Source organism: Hylobates moloch, unplaced genomic scaffold, assembly GCF_009828535.3.
Source record: "Hylobates moloch isolate HMO894 unplaced genomic scaffold, HMol_V3 SCAFFOLD_10, whole genome shotgun sequence".
In the NCBI taxonomy this organism is placed as follows: Eukaryota; Metazoa; Chordata; class Mammalia; order Primates; family Hylobatidae; genus Hylobates; species Hylobates moloch.
This window is the reverse complement of record NW_026652285.1, coordinates 60,874,196-60,893,994: the sequence shown is the minus strand read 5'-3', so window position 1 is coordinate 60,893,994 and position 19,799 is coordinate 60,874,196. Positions and strand designations below refer to the sequence as shown.

The following is a 19,799-nucleotide window of genomic DNA, read 5'->3' as shown; positions in this document are numbered from 1 at the left end:
CTACTAAATATACAAAAATTAGGCATGGTGGCATGAGTTCTAGTTACTCAGGAGGCTTAGGTGGGAGGATGGCTTGAGCCCAGGAGGCAGAGGTCGCAGTGAGCTGAGATTGCACCACTGCACTCCAGCCTGGGTGACAGAGCGCGACCCTGTCTCAAAAAACAAAAACAAACAAAAAAACCCAAGATGGTGTCCCAAGTCCTAATTACATTATATAAACTCTGCATCCCCTAGGGCATAACTACACAATATTTAAATTCACAACAAATGAGGGACTATCAACAGAAAGGCTGTGACCTCTGCCCGTGACCACACTGGCCACAACGTAATTACAGTTTTCAGGGACACAGAAGCACTGATACGGCTGCACATGGCCAAGAAACCACTCAACACTTTTACCTTCCCCTTCTCCCTCATAGAAAACCCACAGCCTAACCACATCCCCCTTGATCCTGCTGCCCACATACATATAATACATATGTGTGTGTATACACATGTATATATGTATCTATTAATGATGTGTGTGTGTGTGTAAAGGAGAGGCTGGGCCGGGCACAGTGGCTCACGCCTGTAATCCCAGCACTTTGGGGGGCCGAGGTGGGCAGATCACGAGGTCAGGAGATCGAGACCACCCTGGCTAATGCGGTGAAACCCCATCTCTACTAAAAATACAAAAAATTAGCCAGGCGTGGGCAGGAGAATCACTTGAACCCGGGAGGCAGAGGTGCAGTGAGCTGAGATCGCACCACTGCACTCCAGCCTGGGTGACAGAGCAAGACTCCATCTCAAAAAAAAAATGAGGCCACTAAGAATATTTTGTACTTGAATTACAAGTATCTTTAAACATGAGGGTGATAGATACATCATGGTTAAGTAGGAATAGACAAGCCTCTAGTCGCCTTGGTGTGTGCATTCTGATTGTTAGATTTTTTTTCTCTAGGATGCTGCAAACACATTTCAAAGTATAACCATGGAGTTATAGTATCAAAGAACTTAAAATTGAAAGGGCCTGTGGACATTATCTAGTCTGACTCTCATATTATAGCCTCAGAAAAAAATGAATGCCTACGAATGGAAACGGATTTGCTTAGCGATCCTGGAAAGAGCTGGGAACAGAACTTGAGCTCTATTACACAGTAATAAAAATATCAATGGAAACAACAGTCATCACAAGAGCTAGTACCATTTTAGGGGTAGCTGCAATATGCCCAATATATATGTTACCTTATTTAATCCTTAAAAACAATATTTTAATATAGGTATTATTATCCTCATCTTGAATTTAAAAAATGAGTTTTTAAGTCTAGAAACGTATAACTAATACACGGGAAAACCTACATTTTGAGTTTTCTTATAGATACAAAATTCCATTTATTTCCCACTATTATATTCACCTTAACTTTTATATTTATTATTATTTACTCATGCTATTAAAACTGTAGAAAATAATTGAAAATGATATCAATGAGAAGAGAACAGGATTAAGGCAAATATAATATGTATTTCATGATCAGCATCTGAAAGATCTCTAAAATAGCTAAGCTTTATTCTTGCCTCAAGGAGAATCTGTAAGAAAATAACACGTACACTGCATATTACCACCTCAAGTTGTAAAGAAACAGAATCAGCTGGAAAAAAAATCAGCACTTATTCTCTCTTGTAGGAGGTTTTGTTGATTATTTTAGAGACAGTCCATTTGTGTCCTCAACTATCTAGTCCTTTTTTTCTTTGTTGGCTTGTCCCAGTAGCTGCTTCTACTGCTTTCTTGGGTCACAGAGAGATACAGAAGGAGACCCAGGTGTGTTCTGTCTGTATTGGACGTTTTAGATGAACTCCTCCCCTGTGGGCACAGCATCAGTCACCCGCATGGTTTTTGAGGAAAATAGCCAGTTGTCTTGTGAAGCTTTACCAAAAATCTCTTCAGGGCTGCTTTTTCTCTATCAATCTCCCTGATCCGGACGTCTAAAGCCTTCTGGAGGCTTTGGATCTGAATCCTGGTTCTGCTTTCCTCTCCGAGGTTGTTCATGAGGGCCCTTCGCAGGTACAGGGGATCTCCTGCTTTGAAGGCGCTCTTATTCGTTACGAAGCCCATGCCACCCATGTTCACACTTTGGTGGAGGATGTTCAAGACAGGACAGTGAGGCTGCCTGTAAATGTCTCTGGAAAATGATTCTCCTGTGTTTTGGAATATTAGAACCACAGCACCGTGGGAACAGAATCTTGGAGCTGAGTGGCATCAGAGATCCACTTAGCCCAAAACCCTTACATTTACTAGTGAGAAGAAGATTTTAAGCTTGCAAATGTTCTTAGTGTAAAAATATAGATGAGTGCATTGATAGACCAGAATGGCCATAAGGATGCTTACTGCCATCCTGGGCTTCTACTTAGGCTGAAAGGTAAGTGCCTTTGGGTCCTAATAAATCAGGACCAGAATGTTTATGGAGAGAAAAAATTAGAAAGTTGATTCAATAAATGTGTTTAGTTTTAGAAGCAATTCTTTATTCCTTTATGTGTATGCATACTTGAAGTTGCTAAATAATTAAGATTGTGCCATTTGTCCAGGTTTAGGGTTACACTTAAATTAGATAACTTTTGCATGAGGTATTTAGTTTTAGTTTTCATATAAGAAAGAACAGGAAACAGAAAAATATACATGTTATCTATTCTTTTGCTCAAAAAGGAAACAAGAAATCTAAATGAAAAACCAGTGAGATTAGAGAGACAGGAAGAGGCAGGGTAGATAGGATGGGGGAATGGGAGTAGAAAAGGAGAAATAGGAAGAGGGATACCTTTTTGAGTGTACCCTTTACCTGTTCTTATATTTAGAAACAAGCTAATTTTTCATGTGCTCAAAAATAATTAAACAAGGAGTGGGAGGGATGCTACCCAAAACTACTTTATGTGTATTCTAAGATAGTGCAAAGAAGTAAATACAATATGGGTAATGAGGGCCAGGTTCTCTCTGTTGGAGAAGGAGCTATAAATAAGAAAGGAAGAAGGTTAAACTATACCTGTGGTGCTGAATTGGAATTGGAGATACCAGTATAAATTTATGATTCTATGAATCAATATGAATCTGTAGTTATGTGAATCCATTATTACATGAACCAGTATGAATGAATGGTTCTATGAATCAGTATGAATTCTTGTGAAGAATGGCCCACTAGACCTTCTGGCCTTCAAAGGTACCTTAGAGAGTTGGGACTTTATGACTCTTCCTCGCATGAATTGAGCCCCATTTATTCCCAGCTTCAGAATTATTTCTGAAAAATGCAGAAGACAGGTTTTATGTCTCCTCTTTGGGTTTTATCTCTGACTTTCACCTAAGTCTTGATTATGTTATTTTATTCCTTTAAAATTCATCGTGAGCAGATACATGTCAAATTCTTCCTGCTGTCTTTAATCAGGAACAGAAAATCGGAGCAATGTGTCCTTCATGTTTAGGAAGGGGCATTTTTCTTCTGACAGGATAATGTTATTAGTTTTCAACTTTCAACTATAGCCTTTGGAAAGCATCAAAAGACTTAGTAAAGTATTCATATTCATATCACTAACTAAAAATGAATGTATTTACTGAGAGCCCAATCAGGCCCACATACTTGGAAGTGACATCTCAAGGGACCTTTCCAGACAGGACACTCTGGCAGAGATGACCAAGCTGGCACGAGGTGTGGAAATGAATGTTTGGACAGAAAAGACTTGGGCAAGATAACACCTTCAAATCACTGAAAGGCTGGCCTGTGGAAAAGGAAGTAGACAACTGTGCCCTGACCGCAGAACCAGGATCAGCCGATGGAAACAGCAGATAACTGCTCAGGGCCAGGGGGAATTTCCCCAGCTTCTAGAGGTGTCCCCTGATAAAATCATTGTCACTTAGCGATGTTCAAACTGAAACAGAAAGATCATCACAGGGGTGTATACAAAGCAAGAAGCTAGACAGGTGTCACCTCCTTTGGAAATATCCTTCACTAACCTGACATAGATGTGAACTATGCCCTGAGGTGGGCTCCTCTGAGACACCCTGAGCACTGCCCAGCTTTGGAGGATGTGTGAACAGTGGCCACGCCCTGGGAGGATCTGGGCTGCTCTCCCACAGGCTGTCAAGTCTAAAGTTTGCTAGTTTTCATGCAGGTGAATGTCAGTACATACATGCAGAAGACATAAACTTGAACATATAGCAATACAAACTGTCCAAAGTAAAATAAAAACAAAAGACTAAAAATAAAGAACAGATCATAAGTGACCTGTGGGAAAACTTCAAGCAGCCTAAATACAAATACCTGTAGTCCCTGAAGAAGACAAGAATGGAAGAAAAAAATTATTTGATGCAATAATGGCCATAATTTAAAAAAATTGGATGAAAACTATAGACTCACAGACCCAAAGAATTCAATGAAACAGAAGAACAAGAAACAAGAAGAAAATAAGACCAAAGCATATCATAATAAATTTTTCACTACTAGTGATAAAACAGCCAGAGAAATAATATTACATATAAAGGAGCAATAAGAATAACAGAAGAGGCCGGGCATGGTGGCTCATGCCTGTAATCCCAGCACTTTGGGAGGCCGAGGTGGGCAGATCACAAGGTCAGGAGTTTGAGACCAGCCTGGCCAAATGGTGAAACCCCATCTCTACTAAAAATACAAAAATTAGCCAGCCATGGTGGTGCATGCCTGTAATCCTAGCTACTCAGGAGGCTGAGGCAGGAGAATTGCTTGAATCCGGGAGGCGGAGGTTGCAGTGAGGTGAGATCATGCCACTGCATTCCAGCCTGGGTGACAGAGCAAGACTCCATCTCGAAAAAAAAAAAAAAAGAATAACAGATTTCTCCTAAGAAACAAATTAAACTAGAAAAAAACAAAAGTACCATCTTTATAGTATTAAAATTAAAACAAACTGTCAACCTAGAATTATATTCTCAACAAAAACTAATTTTAGAAATGAAAGACAGGGATGATCACTTTTTTTCAGAAAGGGAAAATCTGAATGAATTAATCACCAGCACATGTGCCCTGTAAGAAATGTTACAAGAAGTCCTTCAGGCAGAAGGAAAAGGATGCCATATGGATATATGCATCTTCACAAAGGAATAAAGAACACTAGAGGCCAGGTGCGGTGGCTCACACCTGTAATCCCAGCACTTTGGGAGGCCGAGGTGGGCAGATCAGGAGGCTCAGGGGATCGAGACCATCCTGGCTAAGGCGGTGAAACCCCGTCTCCACTAAAAATACAAAAAAATTAGCCGGGTGCAGTGGTGGGCGCCTGTAGTCCCAGCTACTCGGGAGGCTGAGGCAGGAGAATGGCATGAAACCGGGAGGCGGAGCTTGCAGTGAGCCGAGATCGCACCACTGCACTCCAGCCTGGGCAAAAGAGCGAGACTCCATCTCAAAAAAAACAAAAAACAAAAAACAAACAAAAAAGAACAAGCAAACACTAGAGCCGGGCACAGTGGCTCACGCCTGTAATCCCAGCACTTCGGGGGGCCGAGGCAGGCAGATCACGAGGTCAAGAGATCAAGACCATCCTGGCCAACATGGTGAAACCCTGTCTCTACTAAAAAAATACAAAAATTAGCTGGGTGTGGTGGCGTGCACCTGTAGTCCCAGCTACTCTGGAGGCTGAGGCAGGAGAATCCCTCGAACCCAGGAGGTGGAGGTTGCAGTGAGCCGAGATCGTGCTACTTTACTCCAACCTGGTGACGGAGCGAGACTCCATTTCAAAAAAAAAAAGAACACTAGAAATAGTAAGTATGTGGGTAAATATAAATGATACACGTTTTCTTATTTTACAATTCTCTTTGGAAGACTTTCTAAAGCATAGTAATAATACATTGTGGGGTTTATGACATCTGTAGAAGTAACATGTATTATAATAATAGCACAAAAGCCAATAGAGTAGAAATGGAACTATACTATTGCAAGGTCCTTATACTATCACATAAAGTAGTATAGTATTACAGAAAGTTAGTGATGAAGAAGTATAAACAAACATAGGGCAACCACTACAAAAAATAAAAAAGACAGTTACGGCTAATAAGCCAACACGAGATAAAAATAAAGCTATAACAACTACTCATTCCAGAAGGAAGGAGGAAGCTGAGAGCCCTGCATAGAGTTGCCCAGCTCCTGGCCCTGAACAGGCCCTAAGGGAGGGTGAGTGAAGGAACTATGGGCAACACACTCCTGCCATGGGCTTCCGGGATCCTATAGCCACAAGAGATGCCACGGCCCCACAGTGGGGTCATGCCCGGGGAACTGCCAGAGAGTAGCCAGAGGCAGAGCTCATGCCTGCGTGGAGCCCAGAAGGTTTTGTGTGCAGGGCAGCTGCAGCAAAACACAATCATAGGTGCCCATCCTCCAAGGCACTCCATCTTGCTCTGAGTGGCTCTAGCCCCTGCTCACTGCTGGGCAGGAGAGAGCAGGGCTGTCTTTCCTGTGGGACCAGGGTGCATCTGACCTCCCCCAACTCCCCCTGCCCCCTGCACAGCATCTACTGGCCCCTCCCAAAGCCTTTGCCTGGCTACTCCTGCAAGAGCATGCACAAAGCACAGCCTCCACTGCCTTGCCTGGGAACACTTTCACTCCCCCAGCACAGCCAATGCTCAACCTCAACAGGACAAAGCTGCAGGCCCAGTCCCAAACCCCCAGGGTGTGAGAATATAGCTCAGGAGTATTGAGCTGAGATCTGTGACTGGAGCTCAAGCAAGAGAGGAGCCTCCACTTTCAGAACACTGAGAAGAGTGAGGCACAGGTTCATGGGCCAGTGTGCGAGCTAGGCCTGCCTCCCCCTGTAACACTGGTCTAAAAAGGATGTAGCTTATTTGCCAGCTACAGCCTCTGCCCAAGGGTGTCCCAAAGCCCAGAGCACCTAACAACACAAAGATCTAATGCAGAAGGCTTGGGACAAAACTAGCTGGCTAGGCCAGCTACCAGGGCAGACACTAGGAGACCCAGTCTGGGTAACACAAGCTGGGTGGTTCCCACAACCATCTGCTGGGCAAAAAACCCTGGGCCGCAGGTGCCACACCAGCTGCACACTCACAGCAACACCACCCTCCCCAAAAATCCTCCACCCTTGACCCAGTGCATCCACAGACAGCTGCAGACATAACCCACAGCCTGCTTGGACTCTGCCAAGCACAGAGGATCAGTGGGCCCTTGGGGAGCTGCAGGTCTCCTGGAGTCCTAACGTTCAGCTCAGGCTGCCCCTAAGGGAGGCAGGAGCACAGCCTGCCAGAGCCCCCCTTGGGGCTAAGGAAACATGGGGGCAGTGCCAGTGATTGGAGGGGCTTCCCTAAGGCCTGGGAATGCACTTAGTGAGGGGGTCATCTCTCACTGCTCCCTCCTCAGTCTCCCCCACCCAAGACTACTGCTGCAAACATGCTAAAATACAAAGGAGGCAGGTGGCTGAGAGCCTATCTGCTGACCCTTACACTTTAGCACCATCTACTGGATTATGGCTTTAATTACACCACCAAACGAAAATGCCTTCAGCGCACATCACCTGTGAAAGCCAATGCAGGTATCTAGCCACAAATAAAGATCCTGTATGAAGCCTTGGCCCTCTGAAAGCACCTAGAAACTAAACCTATCAACTATACTCAACATACCCCACAGTCAAACTTTCAATGGAAATAAAGATATAAAAACAAAACGCCACATCCAATGACAGCAATTTCAAAAAGATAAAGGAACATCAACCCTTTCAGATGAGAATCAGTACAAAATGCTGGCAATTCAAAAAGTCAGAGTGTCTGTTTACCTCCAAAAGATCACACTAGCTCCCCAGATTGAAATGGCTGAAATGACAGAGAATTCAGAATCTAGGTGGCAAGGAAGCTCAACAAGCAGCCAACAAACATATGGAAGAATGTGCATCATCACTAATCATCAGAGAATTCCAAATCAAAACCACAATGAGATACTATCTCACAACAGTCAGAATGGCTATTATTAAAAAGTCAAAAAACAACTGATGCTGGCAAGGCTGTGGGGAAAAGGGAATGCTTATATGCTACCGGTGGGAATGTAAATTAGTTCTCACTGTGGAGAGCAGTTTGGAGATTTTTCAAAGAAGTAAGAGTTGAACTACCATTTGACCTAGCAATCCCATTACTGGATATATACCCAAAGGAAAACAAACCATTCTACCAAAAAGACACATGCATGCGTATCTTCATTGCAGCATTATTCACAATAGTAAAGACATGGAATCAACCCAGGTGGCCATCAACAGTGGACTGGATGAAGAAAATGTGATACATATACACATATACACATGAAATACTATGCAGCCATAAAAAAGAATGAAACTGTGTCCTTTGCAGCAACATGGAAGCAGCTGGAGGCCAGTATCTTAAGTGAACTAATGCAGAAACAGAAAACCAAATATCACATTTTCATTTACAAGTGGGAGTGAAACATTGGGTACACATGGACATAAAGGTAGGAACAATAGACACTGGGGAACATGAGATGAGGTATAGAGAAGAGAACAAGGGCTGAAAAACTAACTGTTGGATACTATGCTCACTTCCTGGGTAATAGTCAATCATACTCTAAACCTCAGCATCACACTATATACTTTTGGAAAAAACCTGCATATGTATACCCTGAATCTAAAATAAAAGTTGGAAAAAAAAACCCCTACTCATTCCAAGAGCAGGCAGAAAAAGACAGAAATGGGATTGAACAGAAGATGGGACAAACAGGAAGCAAACTATTACAATGGTAGAATTAAGCTCAGTTATGTCAATAATATCAAATGTAAATGGCCCATCTAAACAGCCCCATTAAAAGGTAGTATTGTTAAATTAGATAAAGAATCAAGATTCATCTCTATGCTTCCTATAAGAAAAACACTTTAAATATAAAGATGCAAAAAGGTAAAAGTAAAAACACGGAAAATGATATACCATGGTAACACTGAGCAAAAGGAGCTATAGTGGCTAAATCAGTAACAAAGTAGACATCAGAGAAAAGACAATTACCAAGGTTACAGAGAGTCATTTCATAATGATATGGGGGTCAACTAAGCAAAAGTTTATAACAATTGTATATATTTATGTACCTAATAATTTCAAAATAAATGAAGCAAAAACGTATAGGATTGGAAGAAAAAAATAAAAAATCCAAAGTTATAGTGGGGAGATTTCAATACCTTTTTCTCAATGTAACTGATAAAATAAAAATAGACAGAAAACCAATGACAATATAGAAGACTGAAATAACGTTATCGGCTGGGCACGGTGACTCACACTTATAATCCCAGCACTTTGGGAGGCCAAGGCAGGTGGATCACCTGATCTCAGAAGTTTGAGACCACCCAGGGCAACATGGTGAAACACCATCTCTACTAAAAATACAAAAAAATTAGCCGGGTGTGGTGGCATGTGCCTGTAGTCCCAGATACTTGGGAGGCTGAGGCAGGAGAATTGCTTGAGCCCCTGAGGCAGACGTTGCAGTGAGCCAAGATGGCACCACTGCAATCCAGCTTGGGCTACAGAGTGAGACTCCGTCTCTCTCTCTCTGTCTCTCTCTCTCTCTCTCTCTATATATATATATAGATGTATATGGGCCATTTACATTTGATACTATTGACATAACTGAGTTTATTTCTACCATTCTAATAATTTGCTTCCTGTTACCATATACCATTGAAACACAGTGTATCAATGTGTGTATATATATATATATATAGTATCAATGTATATATGTGTGTGTGTGTATATGTATCAATGTGTATATATATAGTTTATATATATAAACTATATATATAAACTTGTTGTAATATTAATACTACGCCCAATAACATAATATATGTTCCTTTAAAATGCACTAATAAGATTTCCAAGATAGACTATATTATTGGCCATAAAACAAGCCTTGATTAGTTTTAAAAAGGTTTAAATCATATATAATAGACCACTGTGAAATCAAAGTAAAAATCAATAACAGTATCTCTAGAATATCTCCAAATACTTGGATATCAAACAGCACACTTCTAATTAAAGCATGAATCAAAGATATCAAAGGGGAAATTAGAAAGTTTTTTTTTTTTTTAAGACAGAGTCTCACTCTGTCACCCAGGCTGGAGTACAGTGGCACGATCTCAGCTCACTGCAACCGCCACTCCTGGGTTCAGGCGATTCTCCTGCCTCAGCCTCCTGAGTAGCTGGGACTACAGGCACCCACCACCACGCCTGGTTAATTTTTGTATTTTTAGTAGAGATGAGGCTTCACCAGGTTGGCTAGGATGGTCTCAATCTCCTGACCTCGTGATCCACCTGCCTTGGCCTCCCAAAGTGCTGGGATTACAGTGACAATGAAAACACAATGTATCAAAATTTGTGGAGTGCAGACAAAACATCTGTATTAGAAAAGAAAGCTCTCAAATCGGTGATTTCAGCTTCCCACCTTAAAATACTAGAAAAAGATAAAAATCGATTAAGGACTTAAATGTAAGACCTGAAACTGTAAAACTCCTGGGAAAAAAAGTAAAGAAAAAGCTTCATGAAATTAAATCTTGGCAATGATTTAATGGATTTGACACAAAAAGCAGAGGCAACAAAAGCAAAAACAAACAAGTGAGACTATGTAAAACCAAAAATCTTCTGCACAGCAAAGGAAATAATCAACAGAGTGAAAAGGCAACCTACAGAACAGGAGAAAATACTTACAAACCGTACATCCAATAAAGGGTTAATTTCTAAAATATATAAGGAACTGCTACAACTCAATAGTGAAAACTCAAATAACTCAAGAAGGAGCAAAGAACTTGAACAGATACTTTGCTAATGAAGACATAAATGGCCAAGTATCTGAAAAGGTGTTCAAAGTTATTAATCATTAGGGAAATGCAAATAAAAACCACAATGAGATATCATCTCTGTACTAGTCCATTTTCACACTGCTATGCAGAAATATCTAAGACTAGGTAATCTATAAAGAAAAAGAGGTTTAATGGACTCACAGTTCCACATGACTGGGGAGGCCTCACAATAATGGTGGAAGGCGAAGGAGGAGAAAGTCATGTCTTACATGGCAGCAGGCAAGAGAGCGTGTGCAGGGAACTGCCCTTTATAAAACCATCAGATCTCGTGAGATTTATTCACTATCACGAGAACAGCATGGGAAAAACCACCCCCAATGATTCCATTACCTCCCACCAGGTCCCTCCCACAACATGTGGAGGTTATGGGAACTACAATTCAAGATGAGATTTGGGTGAGAACACAGCCAAACCATATCAATCTCATACCTGTTAGGATGATTATTATTAAAAAAAAAAAGATAAAAGTGAGGTTGTGAAGAAATTGGAACTCTTGTACACTATTAATGGGAATGTAAAATGGTATAGCCATGATGGAAAACTGTGGAGATTCTTCAAAAACTTAAAAATAGAATTACTATGTGATGCAGCAATTGCACTCCTGGTTATATATTCAAAGAAATTAAAATAATGATCTCTAAGAGATATCTACACACCCATGTTCACTGCAACACTATTCACAATAACTAAGATTTAAAAACAACCCAAATATCCACTGATATATGAATGGAAAAAGAAAATGCAGTATATATATACAATGGAATACTATTCAGCCTTTAAAAAAAAAGAATTCTACCATTTGTGACAATATGGATGGACATAGAAAACATTATGCTAAATGAATTAAGTCAGTCACAGAGAGACAAATACTCCATGATTCCACTTAAATGAGGTATCTAAAATAGTCAGACTTATAGAAGTAGAAAATAGAATAGTGGTTGCTAGGGGATAGGGGAGGGGGAAATGGGGAGTTGCTGAATGGGTGTATAAGGTTACAGTTAGACAAGATGAGTAAATTCTAGAGATCTGTTGTACAACATAGTGCCTACAGTTAACAATATGGTATTATGCACTTAAAATTTTAAGATCTCATGTTAAGTGTTCTTACCACATACACACAAAACAATAAACAAACAAACAAAAAGCAACAAAAGGACACAAGAAAACTTTCATAGGGATAGTATCATGAGAATATGCATATGTTCAAACTCATTAAATTGTACGCATTAAATATGTGTAGTTTTTAATATATCAATGATATCTCAGCAAAGCTGTTAAAAAATTAAGCTGACATACACAATAAGCACAACAAATTGGAAGAGAATATGAAAGTTAAACCCAAAATAACCAAAAGGGAAAGATAAAGATTAGTAACCATGAAATAGAAAAGAGAAAAAATATAAATAAAATAAATGAATTAAAAATGGTTCTTTGAGATTAATAAAGTCATAGACTCCACAGATAGTCAAAGGATATAGTAAGAGACTATTAACAACTTTATGTTAATATATTCAACAACTTAGATGAAATTCCTTGAAATAGATAAATTACCAAAGGGCACTCAAGAATAAATATATCTATTAAAAATTAAACATAGTTAAAAACATACCCACAAAGAAAACCCTAAACATATATGGCTTCACTGTCAAATAGCACTATATATTTAAGGAGTAAATAATGTTGATTATACACAAACTCTTCTAGAAAACTGAAGAGGAGAAGACATTTTCCAATTTATTCTGTAAAGCCAGTGTCTTAGTCCATTCAGGCTGCTATCACAAAATAACTTATACTGAGTAATCTATAAACACAAGAAAGTTATTGTTCACACTTTTAGAGTAAGGATAGACCAAGATCAATGTGCCAGCAGATTCAGCATCTGTCAATTCCTCATCGATGGCACCTGCTATGTGTCCTCACATGGTGGAAGAGGTGAATGAACTCCCTTGTTCCTCTTTTATAAGAGCACTAATCCCATTTATGAGGTCTCCACCCTAATGACATAATCATCTCCTAAAGTTCCCACCTCTTAATACTATTGCATTGGTGGTTAGGTTTCAATGCAGTGAATTTTGGGGGAAACACAAACATTCAGACCACAGCAGCCAGCATTACTCTGAAACCAAAACAAGGCATAGACATTACAGGAAAATAAAACTACAGATGATAATCCCCACCATGCACACAGATACAAGAATTATCCAATTAATAAAAATGTAGCTAAATGAATCTCACAATATATAAAACAGTTCATACATGATGACTAAATGGGGTTTATCCCAGAAATACAAGGTTGCTTTAATTTCAGAAATCAATTAATATGATGTGCCATATTAACAGAATAAAGATGAAAAATTCTATGACCATGTCCGCAGACGCAGAAAAAGCATTTTACAAAATCCAATATTCATTCCTGATTAAAAACTCTCTGGAAACTATGAATTGAAGGAAACTTCCTCAACCTGATAAAGTATGCTGACCAAAAACCTGCAACTAACATCATATTAGTGATAAAATGCTCTTCTAACATCAGGACACAGCAAAAACGACCACACTTTCATTTCTATCCAACAATGTATTAGAGATCCTAGCCATTCTAGCCAATAAAAATAAGATATAGAAAGTGATCTTATTTAAATAGGAGAAGTAAACCTCTTTAATTTGAAGATTACATGATGTTTTATTTTTATGCAGAAAATTCTATAGATTCAACAACAAACTACTAAAACTAATAACTGAGTTTAGGAACATCACAAGACATAAGGTCACAAAAATCAATTGCATTTGTATTCATTAGCCAAAAAACTGAATTTAAAAATGTTTAGGTACAATTTATAAGGTACCAATAACATATAAAATACTAAGATGTAAAGCTAATTAAGTATATGCAGGAGATATATGTTGAAACTACAAAATAGTGATAAAAGGAACTAAAGAAGACCTAAATACATGGAGAGACACATTATGTTCATGGGTCAAAGACTCAATATTTTTAAGATATCAATTCTCCCCAAATTGATCTACAGATTCAAAAAGACTTACTAGCAAAGACTTTAAAACCACTGTCTTAAATACGCTTAAAGAGCAAAAGAAAAACACAAAGAACCACCCCCTCCAAAACCAGGAAAATGATATATAAACAAAATGAAAATATCAACAAAGAGAATTTATATAAAAATAACAAAACAAATTCTAGAGCTGAAAAATCTCACATCTGAATTGAAAAATTCATTAGAATTCATCAACATATTCAAACAGGCAGAAGAAGGAATCAGTGAACTTGAAGACAGGCCGTATTGAATTTGAGGAACAAAAAGAAAAAAGAATAAAGAAAAGTGAACAGAGCATAAGGAATTTATGGGGTGCCATCAGGTAAACCAATACATGCATTATGGGGTGGGGGTCTTAATAGGATAAGACATAGAGAAAGGGGAAGGAGATAGGCAGATTATTTCAAAAAATAATGACCCAAAATTTCCCAAATTTGAGGAAAGACATAGACACATAAATCCAAGAAACTTAATAAAATCTGAAGAAATACACAATAAAACACATAAATTGTTGAAAGACAAAAAGAGACTCTTGAAAGCAGTAAGGGAAAAGCAACTTATCACATATATGGTGCTACAGTTTGAATGTCTGTTCCCTCTAAAACTCATGTTGAAATTCAATTGACACTGTATGTAACACTATTAAGATGTAGAACCTTTGAGATGACTAGGCCATGATGGCTCTGCCCTCATTGGTGGGATGAATGCCATTAGAAAATGGCAAGTTCAGGTTCCCTTTGTCTCTCTCTCTCTCACCCCTGTTGCTCTTCTGCCACGTGATGCTTGTCGCCAAGGGATCACACAGTAAGAAGGTGACACTGAAGAAGACCTTCACAATATGCCAGCACCTAGATACTGGATTTCTTGGTCTCAACAACTGTTAGTCAGTAAATTTCTGCTCAGTATAAATTGCCCAGTCTCAGGCATTCTGTTAAAGCAGCACAAGATACTTCCTCAAAGAAATTATCAGCGTATTTCTCAGCAGAAGTTGAACAGTCCAGAAGTAAGTGGGATGGTATAATTAAAATGCTGAGGAAAAAAAATCAACCAAAAATTCTATGTCTAACAAAACTGTCCTTCAAAAGTGAGGGAGAAATTAAGATATTCCAGATAAAAGCTGAAGGACCTGCCCTACAAGAAATGCTAATGGGAATCCTTCAAAAGGAACAAAGGATGCCAGACAGTAACTAGAAGCCATGTAAAAATACAGATTTCCCATAAAGGCAAATCTATGGATAAATATTAAAATCAGTTTTCAGCTTATAACTTCATTTTTTATTCTACAGAATTTAAAAGACAATAGCATAAAAATAATTATATAGTAATGGGTACACAATATATAAAGATGTAACTGTAACATCAATAATATAAAAAGGTGGGTGGTGTTGTAAAGGAGTAGAGTTTTTAAATTGTGATTGGAATTAGCCAGTATCAATTTAAAATACATTGTTACACATATAGGATGCTATATGTAATCCCCATAGTAACCACAAAGATAATATCAATAGAATGTTCACAAAAGAAAATGGGAAGGAAATCAAAATATTTCACTACAAAAATCAGCTAAACAAAAAGGCAATAGTGGAGGAAATGAAGGACAAAAAAAGCAATAGGACTTAAAAGAAAATAAATGGCAATAGTCAATTCTTCCCTATCAGTAATTACTTTAAATATAAATGTATTAAACTCTGCAATTAAAAGACATAAATTGGCAGAATTGATTTTTTAAAAATATGATTCAACTAGAGGATGTCTACAGAGACTCACTTTAGATCTAAAGACACAAATAGGAGGCTGGCCACGGTGGCTCATACCTGTAATCCCAGCACTTTGGGAGGCAGAGGCAAGCAGATCACTTGAGGTCAGGAGTTCGAGACCAGCCTGGTCAACATGGTGAAACCCTGACTCTACTAAAAATACAAAAATTAACTGGGCATGGTGGCGTGCATCTGTAATCCCAGCTACTTGGGAGGCTGAGGCACAAGAATTGTTTGAACCCAGGAGGCAGAGGTTGCAGTGAGCCAAAATCGTGCCACTGCACTCCAGCAAGTCTCTATCTCTAAAAAAAAAAAAAAGACACAAATAGGGCTAGGTGCAGTGGTTAACCCAGCACTTTGGGAGGCCAAGGCAGGCAGATCACTTAAGGTCAGGAGTTTAAGACCAGCCTGGCCAACATGGTGAAACCCCAACTCTACTTAAAAATACAAAAATTAGCTGGGCATGGTGGTGCACACCTGTAGTCCCAGCTACATCTACTCAGGAGGCCAAGGCAGGAGAATCACTCAAACCTGGGAGGCAGAGGTTGCAGTGAGCCGAGATTGTGCCACCACACTCTAGCCCGGGTGACAGAGCAAGACTCCATTTCAAAAAAAAGATAAACACACAAATAGGTTGAAAGTAAAATGATATAAAAAGGTACCTCTGGTTACAATGTTTGGTGTGTTAGGCCTTAGGTGTAGGTCTCAGGAAACAGAATCTTTCTGACTCCTCTTGTCTTCCCTTCACCTGCTCCAAGGTAGGATCTAATCTTCTCTCACCTTTCTTCCATGAAACCAGTCCCTGGTGCTGAAAAGGTTGGAGATGGCTGCTTTAGAATAAACTGGCAAAAGTTAAGTGCTTCCCTGAGCTCTGTAAGCCACTCCAGCAAATTAATCCTTCCCAAAGAGGGAACCCCAACTTGAAGCCTGTCAATCAGAAGTTCTGGAGGCCCAGAGTTGTAACTAGTGGTTGGAGGGGGCAGTCTTGGAAACTGAGCCTTCAACCTGTGGGGTATGACATTATGCCCAGGTAGATAGTGACAGAATTTAATTGGAGGATACCCAGCTAGTGTCTACTGCTTGCTGGTGGGGAGAATCCCATACAGTTTGGTCACAGACGTCTTCTGTGTTGATGGTTGTCTTGGTGGTTTGAAAGCAGAAGAAAAACATGGTTTGATGGGTTTTTTTCCCCCCTAAAACAGCATCCTATGCAAATAGTAATAAAAAGCGATTAAGGCCAAGAGCAGTGGCTCACGCCTGTAATCCCAGCACTTTGGGAGGCTGAGGTGGGCGGATCATGAGGTAGGGAGATCGAGACCAACCTGGCCAACATGGTGAAGCCCAATCTCTACTAAAAATACAAAAATTAGCTGGGTGTGGTGGCGCGTTTCTGTAATCCCAGCTACTTGGGAGGCTGAGGCAGGAGAATCGCTTGAACCAGGGAGTCAGAGGTTGCAGTGAGCCAAGATCACGCCACTGCACTCCAGCCTGGTGACAGAGCGAGACTCCATCTCAAAAAAAAAAAAAAAAAGAAAGAAAGAAAAAAGAGAAAGATTGAGATGACTATAGCAACCTTAGACAAAATAGACTGTAAGTCAAAAACTGGCATAAGGTACATGAACATTGTATGATGATAAAAGCATCAACTCACCAAGAAGATACACACATTTTTCTCAAGTACACATGGAACATTTTCCAGGACAGACTATGGTAGGCCACAAAATAGGTCTTAATCGTTTAAAAACATTTAAGTCATACGAATATCTTTTCTGATAAAAATGTAATGAAACTAGAAATAAACAACAGAAGAATCCACATACATGTGGAAATCAAACAACTTTTTTTTTTTTTTTTTTTGAGACTGAGTTTTGCTCTTGTTGCACAGGCTAGAGTGCAATGGCATGATCTTGGATCACTGCAACCTCTGCCTCCTGTGTTCAAGTGATTCTCCTGTCTCAGCCTCGCGAGTAGGTGGGATTACAGGCCCCCGCCACCAGCCTGGCTAATTTTTGTATTTTAGTAGAGACAGGGTTTCACCATGTTGGCCAGGCTGGTCTTGAACTCCTGACTTCAGGTGATCTGCCCACCTCATCCTCACAAAGTGCTGGGATTACAGGCATGAGCCACCACACCTGGCCTCAAACAACATATTCTTAAACAAACAATGGATCAAAGAAGAAATTACAAGGTAAATTAGACAGTATCTTTGAATGAAAATACAATATACCAAAATTTATGGGAGCCAGCAAAAGCAGTTCTAGGGGAAATGTATAACTGTAAACACTTCGATTAGAAAAGAAGAAAGATCTGAAATTAATGATGAAACTTTACATCTTAATAAACTAAACAAAAAAAAACAAAAAAACAAAAAAACTAAACCCAAAGCTAGCAGAGAAAAGTAACAATAAAGGTTAGGGCAAAGAAATAAAATAGAAAAATTTTTTTAAAAATAGGAAATCAACAAAATCATGTGTTCTTTGAAAAAAACAAACAAAGAAAAAACAAACAAACAAACAAAAAAACAAAGGCTGGGTGCAGTGGCTTATACCTGTAATCCCAGCACTTTGAGAGGCCAAGGTGGGTGGATCACCTGAGGTCAAGAGTTCGAGACCAGCCTGGCCAATATGGTGAAACCCCATCTCTACTAAAAATACAAAAATTAGCCAGGCATCATGGCAGGCACTTGTAGTCCCAGCTACTCAGGAGGCTGAATTGCTCGAACCTGGGAGGCAGGGCTTGCAGTGTGCGGAGATCACACCACTGCACTCCAGCCTGGGCAACAGAGTAAGACTCCATCTCAAAAAAAAAAAAAAAGAAAGAAAACAAAAAAACTAACAAATCTTTAGCTAGGTTACCCAAGACAAAAGAGAGAAGACAACTAAAATTCAAAACGAAAAAGGGGATATTGCTGATTTCATAGAAATAAAAAAGATTATGAGAACTATGAATGATTGTATGTCAACAAACGGATGATCTACATAAAATAGACAAATGCTACAAAAACACAATCTACCAAGGTTAAATCATGAAGAAATGGAAAATCTGAAGCCTATAACTCATCAGGTGATTGACTCAGTAATCAAAAACTTTCCAACCAAGAAAAGCCCGGGACTAGATGACTTTACTGGTATATTCTACCAACATTTAGGGAAGAATTAACATCAATCCTTCCCAAACTGTTCCAATAAATTGACGAGGAGGTCACACTTCCAAACTCACTCTGCAAGGCCAGCATTGTCTGATACCAAAGCCAAAGACACTGCAAGAAAAGAATACTAGCGAACAATATCCCTTATAAATATTGATTCAAAAATTCTCAACAAAATACCAGCAAACCAAATTCAACAGTGCATTAAAAGATTATCCACCAGGACTAAGTGGGATATATTCCTGAAAAGCAAAGATGGTTCAACATCAATGGTATTGATAGTTCAACACCATTCAACAAAGATGGTTTCAATGCACTGAAAATCAATCAGTGCAATACACCACATTGATTGATAGAATAAAGGAAAAATATCAATTATTGCAGAAAATACATTTGACAAAATTCATAAAACACTTCCCTTAATCAATACCTCTAAACTCTATCACATCATAAACTATGCATATACTTTCACCCCCAAAGCATCCTAAAACAATTCCTATTTAAAAATAAACTTATATCCATGCTACTCACAAATATACATCCCAAGTATATGCAAGAACCCTAGAAATATACAATTAAAATTTCCGAAACCCACATATACATGAAATTATCCTATTCTTCTGAGCAGTCTAGGAAAAAAGTAATAAAAAATAAATAAATAAGAAGGAAATAGCCCTCGTGTGCCCCGCTGAGGGGGAGGGGTGGGCTGGAGGTGTGGGTGGAGGGTTTGCAGTTCCACTGCAGCAAAGGCTCCTGTGTCCCTGTGCAGAAATGACACATGGAGTCCTGTCATGTCACACGAGAGCGCAGCACACAGACACTCACAAAGAGAGGGGAAATACACAGCACCTGGCTGTCTGCTGCCCCCCGCGCCTCCCCCAGCCACCCTGGCCAAGCCCTTTGTGCTCTGCCCCCACTCCCCGGCCCTGCACCCTCCCCGCCACATGGCACCCAAACTTGGCTCGGGCCAGCCCAGCAAAGTACAGAACTCAAGTCCCAGTGGAATATAAG

The 19,799-nt window shown here is 39.6% G+C and overlaps 1 protein-coding gene across 1 annotated transcript; it reads right to left on the bottom strand.

The window, feature by feature from the left end:
* Nucleotides 1-1,487: 1,487 nt before the first annotated feature.
* On the bottom strand, nucleotides 1,488-2,139 carry LOC131384448 (uncharacterized). The gene has a single exon (XM_058445623.1). It carries the CDS (start codon nucleotides 2,099-2,101, stop codon nucleotides 1,859-1,861), a length of 243 nt encoding a protein of 80 aa, XP_058301606.1. The 5' UTR covers nucleotides 2,102-2,139; the 3' UTR covers nucleotides 1,488-1,858.
* Nucleotides 2,140-19,799: the final 17,660 nt, after the last annotated feature.